At 38.6% G+C, this 21,028-nt stretch overlaps 1 protein-coding gene across 1 annotated transcript in view; it reads left to right on the forward strand.

The window, feature by feature from the left end:
* The window catches only part of LOC110456360 (thrombospondin type-1 domain-containing protein 4-like), a 180,382-nt gene that overhangs the window by 92,014 nt on the left and 67,340 nt on the right, over positions 1–21,028 (forward strand). Inside the window, exon 7 of the mRNA XM_021507044.1 lies at positions 9,093–9,297. Coding sequence (XP_021362719.1) covers positions 9,093–9,297 — 205 coding nt within the window. The remainder of the gene's footprint in view (positions 1–9,092; positions 9,298–21,028) is intronic.

The raw sequence follows: 21,028 nt of genomic DNA on the forward strand, positions 1-21,028 counted from the left end.
GTGACCTGGGATACTATTCTCCCTGACTTCGGATTCTATTCTCCCTGACCTGGGATACTGTTCTTCCTGACCTGGGATACTATTCTCCCTGACCTGTGATACTATTCTCTATGACCTGGGATACTGTTCTCCCTGACCTGGTATACTATTCTCCCTGACCTTGGATTTTATTCTCAGTGACCTGGGATACTGTTCTCCCTGACCTAAGATACTATTCTCCCTGACCTGGGATACTGTCCTCAGTGACCTGGGATACTGTTCTCTCTGACCTAGGATACTATTCTCCCTGACCTGGGATACTATTATCCCTGACCTGGGATACTGTTCTCCCTGAGCTGGGATACTGTTCTCCCTGACCTGGGATTCTATTCTCCCTGACCTAGGATACTATTCTCCCTGACCTAAGATACTATTCTCCCTGACCTTGGATTCTATTCCCAGTGACCTGGGATACTATTCTCCCTGACTTTGGATTCTATTCTCCCTGACCTGGGATCCTGTTCTCCCTGACCTGGGATACTATTCTACCTGTCCTTGGATTTTATTCTCAGTGACCTGGGATACTGTTCTCCCTGACCTAAGATACTATTCTCCCTGACCTGGGATACTGTTCTCCGTGACCTGGGATACTATTCACCTGACCTAGGATACTATTCTCCCTGACCTAGGATACTATTCTCCCTGACCAGGGATACTGTTCTCACTGACCTGGGATACTGTTCTCCCTGACCTTGGATTCTATTCTCAGTGACCTGGGATACTATTCTCCCTGACCTTGGATACTATTCTCCCTGACCTAGGATACTATTATCCCTGACCTGGGATACTATTCTCCCTGACTTTGGATTCTATTCTCCCTGACCTGGGATCCTGTTCTCCCTGACCTGGGATACTATTCTCCCTGACCTTGGATTTTATTCTCAGTGACCTGGGATACTGTTCTCCCTGACCTGGGATACTATTCACCTGACCTAGGATACTATTCTCCCTGACCTAGGATACTATTCTCCCTGACCTAGGATACTATTATCCCTGACCTGGGATACTATTCTCCCTGACTTTGGATTCTATTCTCCCTGACCTTGGATTCTAGTCTCAGTGACCTGGGATACTGCTCTCCCTGGCCTTGGATACTGTTCTCTCTGACCTTGGATACTGGTCTCCCTGACCTGGGATACTGTTCTTCCTGACCTAGGATACTATTCTCCCTGCCCTGGGATACTGTTCTCCCTGAGCTGGGATACTGTTCTCCCTGAGCTGGGATACTGTTCTCCCTGACCTGGGATGCTATTCTCCCTGACCTGTGATCCTATTCTCTATGACCTGGGATACTGTTCACCCTGACCTGGGATACTATTCTCACTGACTTTGGATTCTATTCTCCCTGACCTGGGATACTGTTCTCCCTGACCTGGGATACTATTCTCCCTGACCTGTGATACTATTCTCTATGACCTGGGATACTGTTCTCCCTGACCTGGGATACTATTCTCCCTGACCTTGGATTCTATTCTCAGTGACCTGGGATACTGCTCTCCCTGACCTTGGATACTATTCTCTCTGACCTGGGATACTGTTCTTCCTGACCTGGGATACTATTCTCCCTGACCTTGGATTCTATTTTCAGTGACCTGGGATACTATTCTCCCTGACCTTGGATTCTATTCTCAGTGACCTGGGATACTATTCTCCCTGACCTTGGATTCTATTCTCAGTGACCTGGGATACTATTCTCCCTGACCTTGGATTCTATTCTCAGTGACCTGGGATACTATTCTCCCTGACCTTGGATTCTATTCTCAGTGACCTGGGATACTATTCTCCCTGACCTTGGATTCTATTCTCAGTGACCTGGGATACTATTCTCCCTGACCTTGGATTCTATTCTCAGTGACCTGGGATACTGTTCTCCCTGACCTGGGATACTGTTCTCCCTGACCTTGGATNCCTGGGATACTATTCTCCCTGACCTTGGATTCTATTCTCAGTGACCTGGGATACTATTCTCCCTGACTTTGGATTCTATTCTCAGTGACCTGGGATACTATTCTCCCTGACCTAGGATACTATTCTCCCTGACCTGTGATACTGTTCTCCCTGACCTGGGATACTATTCTCCCTGACCTTGGATTCTATTCTCCCTGACCTGGGATACTATTCTCCCTGACCTTGGATTCTATTCTCCCTGACCTTGGATACTATTTTCCCTGACCTGGGATACTGCTCTCCCTGACCTGAGATTCAACTATTCTTGTCATCTTTTGTTGGTAAAATGTCTTTATAGTATTGCAGGATTCACTTTGAGACGGATAGAATAAAGAGAGTAGCCACCAGACAGCCATCTTTGATTATGACAGTCACTGGTTATTATCACTATTGGACAGATCGTTATCAAAATGGTATAAGTAAGTTCTGCCTGTTCCCATATTTTGAGCTTCAAGTCAAATAGACAAGAGAAAGGTAGGGATAATATTTTAAAACTTACAAAGAACTAATGAAGATCTTATGATGGTGGGTGCCAAGATCCCTCTGGGATCTCTTTTATGTTTATTTATGTGTGGTATGAAAAATCTATTGTTATACTATTTGTTTAATTATATACCGAGATTCAGTGCGCAAATAAATGTACCTGTACTATTCTATAACAATATATGTCATCCAAGTTTTTGCTCTTTAAAATATGTACATTTATCAAACAGGTGAGAAACAATAATATTGTAAGGAGAAATATCTCTCTTATCATAGACAAGGACGAGGAGAAATCTTCCTGTGTAAAATACAGGTGCTATGTTTGTACAGGTGAGATATAGAATTGACATCATTGTTCAATTGTTATAGGCAGCACTCGGAGTGGAGATAAGTAAATAACAAGTAGGATCAGACGGGTTGAGTTGTGCAAACTTCAGTTATGTTATTGTTAGATAATATTGTGTTTAAGCTCCTTTTTTGTTTCTGAAATATTTTTCTGTAAAGTGTTTGATGTGTTTTGTGTAATGATTTGTGCAAATTCAAGTTTGTATCAATTGGTGAGAATTAACATGCAAATATACGTTATATATACCTGTATATAGATCTATGTACCTGAACACATTTGAACATACCTGCATACATATCTGTATATATACTTACATGTACAAATACCTATATTATAGTAGTTTACATACATATTTACCTTATGTCACCTGTTTATAGACTTACCTATATAAATATCTATTCGTATACCGTAAAAACCCATGTAATTTGCGCACCTGTGTAATTTATTTTTTTCAAGTTCCGAAAATCGATCCCAGAAAATGAATGACAAACCGCTTGGGATTCTTAGGATTTTTGTAATTCGTTTATTATAAGTATGTTCATAAGTATTGTTTACAGGTACAATGATGTTAAAACTAAGAAGAAACTGCGTAAAATGTGTATTTTGTTGTTTGTTTCCTTTGAAATATCTGATCACACATGACACATACGTGTGTGCATATCGGCATACATCAATTCATTTTAGCAATATTTTACATAAAACATTTACTTGCTTACAAAAACATATCAATTAATTAGTAATTCGATGTTTAGTAACCGCTGGTGCATATCTCCTGGTGAAAGACATAATTAGATACCTTTTATTGATCATAATTACGATCAGTGAAAAGGGCTCATCATGGCGGCTTGGGTATCGTCACTTCAAACCAGGTCATGTCACAGTTCAGTTTGGCGATATGTTTTGGCCACACAATTTTTACCTACTGTAAAGTTATTAAAATCGGTCATCTGTGGTCATGACTGCTGGTTTGGTGACATTTATAGGTAAGTTAACCGGAGGGCATAACTTCACCCACATCGTCTGGTCCCGGACAAAAGGCCAGGTAGGATCGCATGCTTCAGCGTAAATTATTGACACTTCTCAACATTACAGTCTATACAAATTACAATGCAGTAATTAGCTAACACTATATCTGTGATTACCCGTTAACAATAGCACTACTAATTGAAATGATTTGCAGTTGCGAACGATGGACCATGTTTTTTTTTTTTTTCATTCACCAAAACGTGGCGTGAATTACGAAGCCCTGCATTGTCATAACTACAGACTGATTTGACCGATATGGGATTATAAAAAAATATGTTTATACTAGAAGCGTGGACAATCAATACATCCTATTCAAATCTACTCCAATTGGGAAAAATTCAAATCAGACTATTTTTACGATGTTTCATTTAATAAATATTGAAATAATTCACGAGGTTGTTATTGATCACGTGTTTACGTAATGTTAGACGCGAGATCAACATGAAAGTGAGCCGGGATTTGAAAAAAACACCTAACAGAACTTACATGGAATGGAGCTTAAATTGAACAACTACATTTTTAGGTCACCTGAGCTTTAGCTCAAGTGACCTATTGCTATCCGTTTTCGTCCGTCGTCGTCCGTCGTCCGTCGTCCGTTAACATTTTACATTTCAAACTTAAAGTCAAGTTCTGCTGGGCCGATTGAACTGAAAGTTGGTAGGAATGGTCGCCTCATGGTCCTGACAAAGTGTTGTTATTTTTCAGGTCAATCAGAAATCCAATATGGCCGCCACGGCCGCCATTTTGAAAAACTATTTCAAACTTAAAGTCTAGTTCTGCCGGGCCGATTGAACTGAGAGTTGGTAGGAATGATCGACTCATAGTCCTGACAAAGTGTTGTTATTTTTCAGGTCAATCAGAAATCCAATATCGCCACCATGGCCGCCATTTTGAAAAACTATTTCAAACCTAAAGTCAAGTTCTGCTAGGCCGATTGAACTGAAACTTTGTAGGAATGATCGAATCATGGTCCTGACAAAGTGTTGTTATTTTTTGGGTCAATCAGAAATACAATTTGGCCGCCATGGCCGCTATTTTGTAAATACCTATTTCAAACTTAAAAACAAGTTCTAATAGGCCGATCTCACTTAAAATCCGTCTAGGAATGATCAGCTCATGGTCCTGACAAAGTTAAGTTAACATTATACTTAACTATTTTTTACTCAAATTGGTACATATTTCAACAACAAAAATAAATACTGTAGGACTCAGGTGACCGTTAAGGCCCATGGGCCTCTTGTTGTAATAGTAAGCTTATGGGGAAAACGCACCGAGTTGTTGAAACGCAATTAAGTTGATCGGCGATTCTCTGACATAGGAATTTGGCTAAACTTTCTTTGTTAACAGTTACCTATTTAATAATACTTTTCACATAAACTCCGGTAACAACACATTTTTTTATCAACTGTATCTTTTATTAATGTTTGACATAAATAAATTTGTTGATCGTCATTTGTCTTAGAATTCCGTAAAACAAGGGAGATAATCCACGATGGCGGTCTACCAGAATCGCCGATCTTTTCCTTAAAAAAGCTTGAAATTTCTTATACCTGTGTTTTTTACGCACGCACTTTGGGTATTAAATTTCTGGAAAAAAAGTGCACAAATTACATGGGTTTTTACGGTACATATATATAACTGTATAACTGGTATAGTTATAGAGCCAGCCGTACGGATATGCATTAACATAAACATATGATATAAGTAATAAGTCATGTTCTTGTTATGTATTTTGTGATGTACTATTGTTTCATGGGGACTGTACCCCAGTCTTTTATGCTCTGATATGTTATTGATCATGCGTCTGTGCTGAGAAAGGGTTGGATTGGCCTCGAAAATTTGACAAATTTTGTACTGCGGCTATTACCTATTTGCTTTTATGACTGTATTACTGGTTATATATACCTGTATATATACCTATTAATACCATTACACATACTTTTATTACATACCTGTATAATACTGGTAAACATACCTTTTATTAACATACCTGTGTACATGTACTGCATGTTAAATGATGAATAGTCGTTTACTATAAACTATTTTATTACATACAACAGTAGGGGTCTATTTGAATACCTGCACTGTGCATTCAACTGAAGTTATACCATATTGATAAAGAATTAATATCATTCTGCAAAATGATGCAGACATTCGTGATATATGAAAACCGTTTAAACGAAATTTAAAAGAGATAGAAATAAACAGCATTTTAAATTTGCTAGCAGGTCAAAAGGTCAGATCACATTCTATAGGCTTCCTAGCAGGGATCCTTCACTGCAACAGAAAAGCCATCACAGTAAAGGGCTGTCTCAAAGCTGCCATCACAGTAAAGGGCTGTCTCAAACTTATGTCCCGAAAGCGTTTGCTTTTCAATGTCTAACTTCTGTCTGGGGCAGTGGTGGCCAAGTGATTAAGACATCTGACCGTCTATGATCACTAGCCTTCCAACACTGCGTCACAGGATCGAGGCCTATATGGGACAGTCACTAGGTACCGTAAAAACCCATGTAATTTGCGCACCTGTGTAATTTGCGCAGGTACTTTTTGAGGCTGAAAATCGGGAAAAAAGCTTCTACTCGAATATTTTGCGCACCCAAAAAATCTGGAAAAAAACCCGATGTTCATGCTCCGAAAATTGATCTCTGAATAAAAAATAAATAAATATATTTCTATGATATTTTTTTTCATTGATGTAAAATGATATTTAAAACCAAGAAGAAACTACGTAAAATGTGTATTTTGTTGCTTGTTTTCGAATTATTTTTTGAATTATCTGATCACACATGGCACACACGTGTGCGCATATCGGCATACATCAATTCATTTTAGCAATATTTTAATAAAACATCTACTTGCTTACAAAAACATATCAATTAATAAGTAATTCGATGTTTAGTAACCGCTGGTGCATATCTCCTGGTGAAAGACATAATTAGATACCTTTTATTGATCATAATTACGATCAGTGAGAAGGGCTCATCATGGCGGCTTGGGTTACGTCACTTCAAACCAGGTCATGTCACAGTTCAGTTTGGCCACGGAATTAGATTATCTAAGTCTGGGTTTGGCGATATTTTTTACAAATTACAATGCAGTAATTAGCTAACACTATCTCTGTGATTACCCGTTAACAATAGCTCTACTTATTGAAATGATTTGCAGTCGCGATCGACGGACCGTGTTGTTGTTTTTTTCACTCGCCAACACGTGGCGTGAATTACGAAGCCCTACTGCATTGTCATAAGTACAGACTGATTTGACTGATAAGGCATTATAAAAAACATGTTTATACTAGAAGTGTGGACAATCAATACATCCTCTTCAAATCTACTCCAAGGAAAAAAATAGTTAACGCAGACTATTTTTACGATGCTTCATTTAATAAATATTGAAATAATTCACGAGGTTATTATCAATCACGTGTTTACGTAATGTTAGACGCGAGATCAACATGAAAGTGGGCCGGAAAAAAACCATGCTATACGTATACGCATAGGCGATTTGAAAAAAACCTTACAGAACTTACATGGAACGGAGCTTAAATTGAACAACTACATTTTCGTAATAGTATGGGGAAACGCACCGAGATGTCGAAACGTAATGTTGTAAGTTTCATCGGCGATTCTCTGGCATAGGAATTTGGCTAAACTTTTTTTGTTAACGGGTACCTATTTAATAATACTTTTTACATAAACTCACATAACAACACAATATGTATCTTTTATTAATGTTTCACATAAATAAATTTGTTGATCGTCATTTGTCTTAGAGTTTCGTGTACCAAGGGAAATAATCCAAGATGGCGATCTCCCAGAATCGTCGATCTTTTCCTGAAAAAAAATTGAAATTTTCTATACCTGTGTATTTTACGCACCCCCCACTTTGGGTATTAAATTTCTGAAAAAAAAGTGCGCAAGTTACATGGGGTTTTATGGTACTTGCCACAAGTCTGTGGTTTGACCCCCAGGGTACTGGGATTATCCTCCACCGTCATAACCTGGCTCTCCCTTAAATGAACATACCTACTAATAGCCTTGGATGTAAAGCACAAACTATCTTCTACATTCTTTCTATCAAAGCATGCAGTAATCTTAATTGTCCTTTAGTACTGTACGTCTTGTCCATCTTTCATCTTTTTCTCCATCATATATACCTTATTGTTTTCTATCTATAGCCTATCAGTATTTATCCATCATATATACCTTGTTGTTTTTTTATCTATAGCCTATCGGGATTTATCCATCATATTTCCCTTATTGTTTTCTATCTATAGCCTAGCGGTATTTATCCATAATATATACCTTATTGTTTGTTATCTATAGCCTATCGACATTTATCCATCATATTTTCCTTATTGTTTTCTATCTATAGCCTATCCGTATTTATCCATCATATATTCCTTATTGTTTTTTATCCATAGCCTATCGGTATTTATCAATCATATATACCTTATTGATTTTTATCTATAGCCTATCAGGATTTATCCATCATATTTTCCTTATTGTTTTCTATCTATAGCCTATCGGTATTTATCCATCATATATACCTTATTGTTTTTTTATCTATAGCCTATCAGTATTTATCCATCATATTTACCTTATTGTTTTCTATCTATAGCCTATCAGTATTTATCGATCATATATACCTTATTGTTTTTTTTATCTATAGCCTATCGGTATTTATCCATCATATTTACCTTATTGTTTTCTATCTATAGCCTATCCGTATTTATCCATCATATATACCTTATTGTTTTCTATCTATAGCCTATCAGTATTTATCCATCATATATACCTTATTGTTTTTTATCTATAGCCTATCGGTATTTATCAATCATATATACCTTATTGTTTTTTTATCTATAGCCTATCGGTATTTATCCATCATATATACCTTATTGGTTTTTTATCTATAGCCTATCGGAATTTATCCATCATATATACCTTATTGTCTTCCATCTATAGCCTATCGGTATTTATCAATCATATATACCTTATTGTTTTTTATCTATAGCCTATCGGTATTTTTATATCTCTTGTTCTCAAATGTCTTTGTCTTTTCATTTTAAGTCATGTTTTTTGTTTTTCTACATCTGTTTATAAATGTTCATGTTTGTCTCAAACTTCAGCTACTGCTAATAAGGCAACTAGACAGATCTTGAGATTTAAGATGGATCCTTTCTTTGATCTACTTGTCCCTGTAAATGTTGATTATTTTATAAAATTACCCAAACTTTGTTGTATTACAGAAGGCGGGTTGTGATGGTGTGGTCGGATCTGGACTGGAGCGAGATGGGTGTGGTGTGTGCGATGGAGACAACACCTCGTGCAAGGTTATATCCGGAATATTTACTCGAACACATCTTCCAAGTGGATACAACTTGATCACACAGATCCCTGCAGGGGCCTGTAACATCAGTATCACAGAGATGGGAAGGAGTAGGAACTACTTAGGTAAGTGTTTACTCGGACAGTCAAGCGTCCACCTGAAGATTCATGCACAAGCCGCTGATGTCAAATACTTCATTTCTAACAAACAGTAAACCCTTTTGGAATCATAATCTCCTGTTTCGAAGCTAAGAACTGTTTATCACTTTATTCCCACAAGAGAATAATTTTCACATTAAGGAAAACTCAAAGACTCTTATAAAAAATAAAATTTTCCACAAATATTTATTCCATAAATAGTTACTACAGTTGTGGGATCGCACAATTCACCAAAAATAGCATGCACACATTGTGCACACACCTTCCACACATCGTCCACACATGGTGCGTACAACTGTGCAATTTGGTACAATTGGTTGATATAGTATATATATAGTTATAATTACGGAAAGAAGAAAATCTAGAACCCTCTAATGGAATAAGGAACACTGCATAAATAAATTTCTCATCAAATTAATTAGGATTATGTGTAATTATACAATGCATGTTACACAGCATTACAGTGACTGTTAGACTATCAAGAATGGCTTTAGATCCCAGGTAACAGAACAGGTAAATAACATTTTGATGATTGACCAAAGTGTTACCTGGCCTGTGCCCTGACAAAGAGAGCTGATATGTGATATTGTATGACCGTTATGAAAACACAACTGGATGTTGAAGCTGACAGTGCAAGCTAAATAGCTTTCAATTGAGATTAAAAGAAAATAAAAAAAAAATCTTGTTTTGAGATCCTCACCATAACTTCCGACTATCGTTTCTAGTGCAGACATTTTAGTTTTTTCCTTTCTTGGAACGTGAATGGGTCCCGCTGGGTATAAAAAGTGCATTACCTGTCAAATCGGTTATCATTCTACAACTGACCGTCTTGCGATTCAATGCACCGCGCACCCTGATCGGCAACCGATATCAAATATCAAACACACTCAACTGAGTACTTTGAAACACTGCCAAGCTGGTTGTTACTTATGGCACATTCTTGAAAATTGTGTATCTAAAATAAAAGGTATATTTCTGAACATACTTCTATAAATCCCATATATAACAACGGTCTTTCTCGTGCATAGAACTGCACCAACACACAAAAACTTCATTATGAACTCTTAGTCTTCGTCGTGTAGATGCTTTACTAGCAAACAGGTGCAAAATGCGACACTCCCAGGTGTGTATAGTCAACAATGTGGAATTTGATAATTGAACCGTTCTCATGGAAATGATTGGAATTAGTTTTATTTTTACACAGAAGGTTATCACTATTTGGATATCTAAAAGGTTGGCATTAGCGTGCGTTCATCGTATGTTTGCTTCTTTTAGGGCTGGGTTTTTTTTGGTGGGGGGGGGGGGGGGGNATTATATATTTTAATTGATTGTATTTTACTACTATGTCCACTTTTCTTAGATAAATGATATCTTTAATGTGTTCTATTTCAATTTTATGCAACTGATCTGATACAAAACGTTAGTAAAAAAAATTGTGAGTGAAAGTGTTCTATATAAATAGTAAAATAGTGGCACCTTGTGAACAAATGGTAACCGATTAGACAGGTGATGCACTTTTTATACCCTTTTTATACCGTTTAGAAACGGTAGAAGGAAGAGATGGGAAAGATCTCTTAACCAGAAAAACATAACCTTTTTTTTTAAATCTCAATTGAAAGCTTTTTAACTTTCACTGTCAGCTTTAAGTATTTGTTATTTGCATTTGTTTTGGTCTATATAGCTCCCCTTCACCTGGTTTTCACACTTTTGCCAGTTACGTAAGCGCCCTGGGTGAGGAAAACTACGGTCAAGGTTTAGGTACAAAGTGGCTATGTTTACCTGGATACGTTACCATGTCCATATGTGTTACTTTATATGTCGATTTGGGTCATTTAAAAAACACCAAAATCACCTTTTCTAGATTTAAGAAAATATAGAAAGATCAGCATATACTTAAAAATGAAGTTTATATGTTTAAACACGAAGCCGTATATATTGTTAAGCCATTTCTCAATTTATACCAACCACGATTGTCATCGCACAACATTTGTCCATCGTCCACACAAATGTGCGCAAGCAAGAATCATCCAGATTTTAATTATTCGCACATCGTGCACGCATTGCGCATGCACTGCACATCTTGTAACGTTGTACAATCCCACAACAGTGTATCAGTACTGAAATGGCATCTTTCGGATTACATATTCAGGAAATTAAAAAACCTACAGAAATCATACATACACAAATAGAATTGTTTCCCAGATGTTTGCCGTACTGGCTATTCTAATTAACATGAGGTCAGTTAAAGATATCCATATTAAGTCCTTTAAAACGTGTATAATCTTGGGCATTTAAAAAAAGATCGTTCTATGGTTGCTGACACCTGCAAACTAATGGAACCACTGTGGAGAAAACTTCAGATTTACTAAAAAAATCAGTTCATCATCTGTGAAATTTACCATCATCCTGTCTCCGTCTACATAAAGCTATGACTGATGGCGTGCCATTCTCGGTAACAAATGGTGCTTTTTGTGGCATTTATAGCTATAATAGTGTGCAGTAATATCATCCAAGGCTGGAGAAAAAATGAATTAATTATAGAAAAATAATGTGGAGAAAAACAAAAACAAGTAAACAGTGTTTTTAAGATTTTTCAACATGCAATTACAGTTACGCACGTAACTGGAGGCTGCTATGATTCTGAAATTTCTTTATAGAGTTAAAAGCACTTAGGAATGTGGTGATAGCAGAAAAATTGTCAGTCATTGAAGACATTGTAGTAATCTCTTAAACAATCAAGATTTAATTATATTCATCTATTAGTAAAAAATGAAAGACGTTTTCATTCTTGGGGTGTAGGATAGGGAAATTCCACCTATGGGATTTTTTATTTGGGTAAAAAACCCAGGCTAGCTGCATCGGAATGTTCCTGAATTTGTGATATTATGTCATTGTTTTCCGCTCTGACATCACACACAAGAAATGGGGTGTAAGATAGACATTTCCTACTCCTGACCTTTCTTACCCTGGACAGCTCGGCCATATATCCACACAGGAATGAGAGAAAGGAATCTCTTATACGGATGACAAGAAACCAGTAAACAAATAAGGATGGATTTTCAGGACAGCAAGATATTAAAATTTATCTGGTTTTGTTATCCTTGTCAAATACTGGATGATTCTTTACATTAAAATCTAAAACATGTTCCTGTAAATAGACGTATTATTACCTCTTACTTCATCATCATCATCCCACGTAAAATAGTACTTTAATGAACATGTCAGGAACATTTAAGCCGGTGAAAGAAACAATGATAATTTGGAGTTCTTCCAATGTTCCAGTGCATGTGTATATATGTGTAAAGTTTGACATTGCCAAACATGTTATTTATGAAGAACCTTGCTCACCATTTATAGCTCTCCTAAACTCTTAGTATTGGCTGACACTTACAAAATACACAAAAATATGTGTGAGCAATGGTCAGAATAGATTGTATCAGGACAAACAAAATAATATCCATAAATTTGTGTGTACATATTGTGTAATCTGCATCTGTGAAATGTCTAAAATGATCCTAATTATCTTAAATTAGAAGACAAAATTGTGTTGGCAAACACCAGGGGACAGCTGTCAGTGTAGTTTATCTGATGAGTTATGATGCCCCTCCACTGTGTCTTCGGTGACATGTCCCAGTCACGAGGGAAAAGTACCCCTCCCTGCAAATTTAAAGTATATATCGTCGTCCCATTCCAATGTTGAAAAGGTTGCAATAAATTACAATTATAAAAGTTTTAAAGCGTTCACTAGCATTACATAAGGTAAGCGTAATATCGGAAATATAGATCTCCTAGTTAACAGATGTGTAAATAGGTGAAGCGTTACCTAACGAGTAGGTAATTAATTAAAGAGAGAAAGTCATTTTCAGGTACTGTTATTTAAACAGTAATTTAAGCCATTAACATATTTACCCAAGTTTAATTGTCTTGTAATTAACAGTGACAACCTGCTATTATTATCAAACAGCCCTGACCTGATGTATGACGCCAAACTGACACGGGAATGATGTATGTCTGTCCAACACGGAACAGGAATGGTGTCAACATTATCATCCTTGTAGCACCATGATCCAGTTTTATGATTTTTTTTCATATCTATCAAATATTACTTTGCTCTTTACGATCACAAAGTATATGATAGTATAAGGTCTCTGGGGACTAGAGGATTGTACAATGTTAATCAGGTTATTTTTACCATCCAATTTCTGTCCAAACTATTGTTTTTTGTCAAAACTATTTTGTCAGTAATGATTGTTAAGGCAGTTCAGATTATTTCTGTCAAATCTATTACTTCAGTCCAGATAAACAATTCTTCATTTCCAGACTGTTTTTCGATCAGTTAATGCAAGGTCAATATAAAAATTAGAGACCGCTAAGTTTTTAAATATTTGTGGTCAAGTTTATGTATTATATAGACTTTTATTACATGTACCTTATTCTCTAAGTCAAGGTCCTATATTTACAAGCCTGTCTAATTTTCATGGGGGAGATTAAATGTCGTAAAATCTTTAAAAATCTTTAAAACTTCCAATTATATCATTTTACAATAAAAAAGCATTGATGCAACAGTTTGATATATTATTTACAAGAAGAATTAATTGAAAGTGAGCAAAAATGAATATGTTCACAGGGAGTTCAGCTTATTGCAGAAATCAAGAATGGGTGTGAAGAGACTTATCTCTTAAAAATGATACACTTGGCAAGTCTAATTGGTCACCATCCGGCTCGCTTATATCCCAAGACCACACCGGAGACATATTTATAAAAGATAAACTTCCAGTTTTTTCTGGGAGCTGAAAAATTTAAGCATTTAAGATTTGAAATTCACCAGAATATTTGTGGACGAGTTTGGGGGATAAGATGTTCTTAGAGCAAAAAGTGTGTCACTTTAAACAGTAAGTAATCATATGTTGAGAATGGTTAAGAAGACATATAGGTATGGTCATCATTCAGTAAAGTAAATGAAGGTGATTAAGTGACCATACTATTACAGGAGATGGGTACATTACAAGGAGTTTTTAGTACTAGCTCTACTTAGGTGAAACAATGCTTGTTGAAGAGCTGGGCCTGTAATAGCTGTCTCTGTTCATAAGGAAGTTAATCTTCAGCATGTCCTCAGGATGTACCTTTGGAAGGGTGCCAAAAGTTCACACGACTCCCTGACAACCCCTTTCCTGAACCATGCCAAACTCTAATGAAAATACAAAACTTTGTTAAATACCCTGACAACACCTTAAGTATTCCTCCTTAGATAATTAACCCATTGACAATTAACCCATCCCAGTCCTTGAATATCTTTATGACCAGGAATCACTGAGACCCCTGACAGCATGGCATACTTTGATGGAAAGTGCTGAATTGTTCCAAGACAATCTAATCTATTGACTTCCTTAACATACTCTCTGAGTACGTCTCATGACAACCCCACAAAGGTCTGTTGAGGAACATACAGGTGTTAGGACCATACAGGTGTGTTGAGGGATGCATAGGTTTGTTGAGGAACATACAGGTGTTAGGAGGACCATACAGGTGTTTTGAATGTGTTGATGGACATACAGGTATCACACGACTCCACCGATGCCCCTTACTGGTACCAGGTCAACTCATTCCCTGAAACCCTCACTCGCTGACAATGCCCCTCACTGATCACCTGACAACCCCCAATCTGATCACCTGACTCCCTGACAATGCCCCTCACAGGTCACATGACAACCTGCACTAGGATCCCTGGACTCCCTAACAATGTCCTCACTTGTCCCATCAAAGACAACCCACTCCTTGACAATGCCCTCTGGTCCCATGACAACCCATGTCCCCGCTGGTTCCATGACAACCTCATCATTGACTCTCTGACAACTCCATTACTGATCCCCCCAGAGGTATGAATCATCGTGCGAAATCATAAGATGAGAGATTATTAGATATTTTACCCTTTACATTTCTAGCCCAGTCTTCCCAAACCAGATGGTGGAGATGTATAATAACAGTTCTTAGAGGAGAACAATCTGTATCATTTCTCCAGCCCTGAGTCTGCTGACGTTAACACTATTTATCCCTAGATTGTTGGTTCTCTGGTGTTTAAGTAATGAATTCGTTTGTTATTTCCTGTATGTCACTGAAATAGCATTCAACTACAGTGTGTTTAAAGCCAAACCCCACAATACTGGCAAGAACTACATCTGGCCTGCCTAATGTTTGACTCATCCCTTCCCACTTTAATTTGTTTTTAAGATATATTGAACTTTACCATAGACTTTGATGTTGTGGGTAACCTGCCCCCCTGTAATGATGGAGTTTGTTAGGCTGTAGGTATGTAAGTCCATCCCTGACTGTTGTCTGACAAAGGATTTATTTGTTGGCATGTCTGTTTATGACAGTGCTTAAAAATGTTATAGGTTTAAACTCATATACATTGTTATACTTATATAGTCAAAAGGATTGGAAAACAAGGTCTACCAGTTAAAAAAAAGTTAATTTTGTCCAGTCTTGTGTGGTTGTAAATGCTTTTAGGCTAATTATTGATTGGATTGTTTTATATCTCAGACTTTGTTGTGTGTGAAATCTTAGACTGTTATATGCCTTAGATAAAATCTGTAGTGTCTAGTTTTAGACTGCTTAAAAGTTAACTTTGTGTGTTTAATCTTGGACTGTTTTTTGTCTTACGTTGTGGTGTGGACTGATTGTGTGTTGTAGATTTTGGATCTTACAGTATGTAAGACTGCTGATAATAGATTCTTACTTATAATAATAATAATTTGAGGTTCCTATATAACGCTTTATCACAAACTAGTTCGTAGGTCATCTCAAAGCACTTCACAAATTATTATCCATGGTTAAAGGGCCTTTGCAACTAGCCAATATATTTCTCAACTCCTTTGGGAGCATGCAGCCGGTGCTGCCATTTCGGCGCTCACAGCTAGTATTCTACAATTTTAGCACTGCCCAACCACGTACTCATTTACAGCTGAGTAGACTGGAACAAGCGGAGTAAAGTATCTTGCTCAAAGATACAACACAGTGCCGTGCCGTGACTCGAACACGAAGCCCTTCGGTCACGAGCCTGGCATCCTACCACTAGACACCGTGCCTCACTTAGGACCTATCACAGCCAGGATGTTGGTTCTCCCCTTCCGTGTGATACAAGTGTGTGAGATCGTTCTATAGTTGACCTGCATTGGTACATAATTTATGGTAATTATTTGCAAATATGTCGCTGTCAGGTTAACAGTTACCTTTAATGTGACGACCGTCCTACAATGTAACATGGCCACATCCTTCCTCCCCATACCGTGTACCAAGCTACCCAGATATGTGGCACTTTGAAGGTGATAAAACTCTCACCTGAAGTTTGTTTCCCACTTTCCTGTACCCCAGCAATGATTACTAGGGAAGGACCATGTACTGGTTGTCAGGCATATCATATCATAATGGGAGACAAATTGAGAAACAGTCACATCAGGTGATACATGATGGAATTTTGTACCGTACTGAAAGAGTAACTTTAAAGTACAGTGACATTGAATTAGAGATTGCTCATGAGCTTCCTGTCCATAATGTAAAACCCTAATGGAGCTATGTTTTAGATGGGATGTTAATTCCTGGAGGTAGTCATGTTTGACTCGAGAAAGCCTCACATAATCGCCCCCAAATCTCTGATAACATGTTTCTGGTTCTAATATGGACAGATGGAACACACACTAGTGTTTCCTACATTAGGGCGACTGATCTTGACTTGATAGCTCAAGCCTCATGCATTGACCAAATAGCTTGGCTTTTGTTTGGATCGCTGCCTCCTTGTCAGCTATTGGGTAGAACATCCCAAGCATCAGCAGACATTCTGTAATAATCAGATGAAATAAAAAAAAAAGTATGAATATAATGAAACTTTTAAACAGTTGGTAGTTTTAATAAAATTTTCAGACACAATTCCACTTACGATGTCCAGTCCTTTTGCTGAATATGAATATGTTTTAATTTATGTTGAAATTTTATCATGATAGCTAGAGCAATGGTACAATTATATCCTAACGTAAGATTGTAAGCTCTGATAATGTCCAGCCATTAATTATATCTACAGTGTACCCAACATCGGTAAATCTATGATATCTTGAGGATTGTATATTACAAAACTTTTTGAAAACACATTTCTATTAAGTCTGCTTGGATACGCAAAAAACATCTATGGCAAGGAATGTAACATTATTTGTCATCACTCCAGCCCTCCGGCCTACCCAGTCTCTGGTCTGTAAGTTTTGATGAGCAGTGAATGCCAATAGAATGTATATAAATACTGGAGACAAACCAACCTGTATATTTCATAAACACTTAAAATTTATCTATCAACAGTTCAAACAAGTGGTTGAGGTCTTGAGAGGAGTTGGTGGAACATATATATCCTAAGTAAAACACCTCAAAGTCAAATCTACATGTTAAATTGTAAAATACCAACAAGTATTGACGTTAATGATGTTCTTAAGTCAACAATGTCGGGCAACTAAGCATTGTTGGACATATAGGTGTATTTAGCCAGTACAGGTATGTTGACGGGTAATACGTTGAGGGACATACAGGTGTGTGAAAGGGAATACAGGTATATTGAGGGATGACAGGTGTATGTAGGGGCCATACAGGTATATTGAGAGATGACAGGTGTATGTAGGGCCATAGAGGTATGTTGAGAGATGACAGATGTATGTAGAGGCCATAGAGGTACATTGAGAGATGACAGGTGTATGTAGGGCCATAGAGGTATGTTGAGTGATGACAGGTGTATGTAGGGCCATAGAGGTATGTTGAGGGATGAAAGGTGTATGTAGGGCCATAGAGGTATGTTGAGAGAAGACAGGTGTATGTAGGGCCATAGAGGTATGTTGAGAGATGACCGATGTATGTAGAGGCCATAGAGGTACATTGAGAGATGACATGTGTATGTAGGGCCATAGAGGGATGTTGAGAGATGACAGATGTATGTAGAGGCCATAGAGGTGCATTGAGAGATGACAGGTGTATGTAGGGCCATAGAGGTATGTTGAGAGATGACAGGTGTATGTAGGGCCATACAGGTATATTGAGAGATGACAGGTGTATGTAGGGGCCATAGAGGTACATTGAGGGGTGACAGGTGTATGTAGGGGCCATAGAGGTACGTTGAGAGATGACAGGTGTATGTAGAGGGCATAGAGGTACATTGAGGGATGACAGGTGTATGTAGGAGCCATAGAGGTACATTGAGAGATGACAGGTGTATGTATACATTGAGAGATGACAGGTGTATGTAGGGGCCATACATGTACATTGAGAGATGACAGGTGTATGTAGGGGCCATAAAGGTACATTGAGAGATGACAGGTGTATGTATACATTGAGAAATGACAGGTGTATGTAGGGGCCATAGAGGTACATTGAGGGATGACAGGGGTATGTAGGGGCCATAGAGGTACATTGAGAGATGACAGGTGTATGTAGGGCCATAGAGGTATGTTGAGAGATGACAGGTGTATGTAGGGCCATACAGGTATATTGAGGGATGACAGGTGTATGTAGGGCCATACAGGTACATTGAGAGATGACAGGTGTATGTAGGGCCATAGAGGTATGTTGAGGGATGACAGGTGTTTGTAGGGCCATACAGGTATGCTGAGGGATGACAGGTGTATTTAGGGGTCATACAGGTATATTGAGGGATGACAGGTGTATGTAGGGGCCATACAGGTATGTTGAGAGATGACAGGTGTATGTAGGGCCATAGAGGTATGTTGAGGGATGACAGGTGTATGTAGGGCCATACAGGTATATTGAGGGATGACAGGTGTATGTAGGGCCATACAGGTACATTGAGAGATGACAGGTGTATGTAGGGCCATAGAGGTATGTTGAGGGATGACAGGTGTTTGTAGGGCCATACAGGTATGCTGAGGGATGACAGGTGTATTTAGGGGTCATACAGGTATATTGAGGGATGACAGGTGTGTGTAGGGGCCATACAGGTATGTTGAGAGATGACAGGTGTATGTAGGGCCATAGAGGTATGTTGAGGGATGACAGGTGTATGTAGGGGCCATATAGGTACATTGAGGGATGACAGGTGTATGTAGGGGCCATACAGGTACATTGAGGGATGACAGGTGTATGGAGGGGCCATACAGGTACATTGAGAGATGACAGGTGTATGTAGGGCCATACAGGGATGTTGAGGGATGACAGGGGTGTGTACGGGCCATAGAGGTACATTGAGGGATGACAGGTGTATGTAGGGGCAATATAGGTACATTGAGGGATGACAGGTGTATGTAGGGGCCATCCAGGTACATTGAGAGATGACAGGTGTATGTATACATTGAGAGATGACAGGTGTATGTAGGGCCATACAGGTATGTTGAGGGATGACAGGTGTGTGTACGGGCCATACAGGTATATTGAGGGATGACAGGTGTTTGTAGGGGCCAAACAGGTACATTGAGAGATGACAGGTGTATGTAGGGCCATACAGGTATATTGAGGGATGACAGGTGTATGTAGGGGCCATACAGGTATGTTGAGGGATGACAGGTGTGTGTACGGGCCATAGAGGTACATTGAGAGATGACAGGTGTATGTAGGGGCCATAGAGGTACACTGATTGATGACAGGTGTAGGTAGGGCCATAGAGGTATGTTGAGGGATGACAGGTGTATGAAGGGGCCATACAGGCATGTTGAGGGATGACAGGTGTATGTAGGGGCCATACAGGTATGTTGATGGATGCCTAGGTTTGTTGAGGAACATACAGGTGTTAGGAGGACCATACAGGTGTGTTGAGGGATGCGAAGGACTGTTGAGGAACATACAGGTGTTAGGAGGACCATCCAGGTGTGTTGAGGGATGCAAAGGACTGTTGAGTAACATGCAGGTGTTACGAGGACCATACAGGTGTGTTGAGGGATGCAATGGTTTGTTGAGGAAAATACAGGTGTTATGTGGACCATACAGGTGTGTTGAGAGATGCAAAGGTTTGTTGAGGAACATACAGGTGTTATGAGGACTATACAGGTGTGTTGAGGGATGCAAAGATTTGTTGAGGAACACACAGGTGTTAGGAGGACCATACAGGTGTGTTGGGTGACAGGTGTATGTAGGGGCCATACATGTACATTGAGAGATGACAGGTGTATGTAGGGCCATAGAGGTATGTTGAGGGATGAAAGGTGTATTTAGGGCCATAGAGGTATGTTGAGAGATGACAGGTGTATGTAGGGCCATAGAGGTATGTTGAGGGATGAAAGGTGTATTTAGGGCCATAGAGGTATGTTGAGAGATGACAGGTGTATGTAGGGCCATAGAGGTATGTTGAGAGATGACAGGTGTATGTAGGGCCATAGAGGTATGTTGAGGGATGAAAGGTGTATTTAGGGCCATAGAGGTATGTTGAGAGATGACAGGTGTATGTAGGGCCATAGAGGTATGTTGAGAGATGACAGGTGTATGTAGGGCCATAGAGGTATGTTGAGGGATGACAGGTGTATGTAGGGGCCATACAGGTATATTGATGGATGCCTAGGTTTGTTGAGGAACATACAGGTGTTAGGAGGACAATACAGGTGTGTTGAGGGATGCAAAGGACTGTTGAGGAACATACAGGTGTTAGGAAGACCATACAGGTGTGTTGAGGGATGCAAAAGTTTGTTGAGGAACATACAGGTGTTATGAGGACCATACAGGAGTG

The sequence above is a fragment of the Mizuhopecten yessoensis genome, unplaced genomic scaffold (genome assembly GCF_002113885.1).
Source record: "Mizuhopecten yessoensis strain PY_sf001 unplaced genomic scaffold, ASM211388v2 scaffold8713, whole genome shotgun sequence".
Lineage (NCBI taxonomy): Eukaryota > Metazoa > Mollusca > Bivalvia > Pectinida > Pectinidae > Mizuhopecten > Mizuhopecten yessoensis.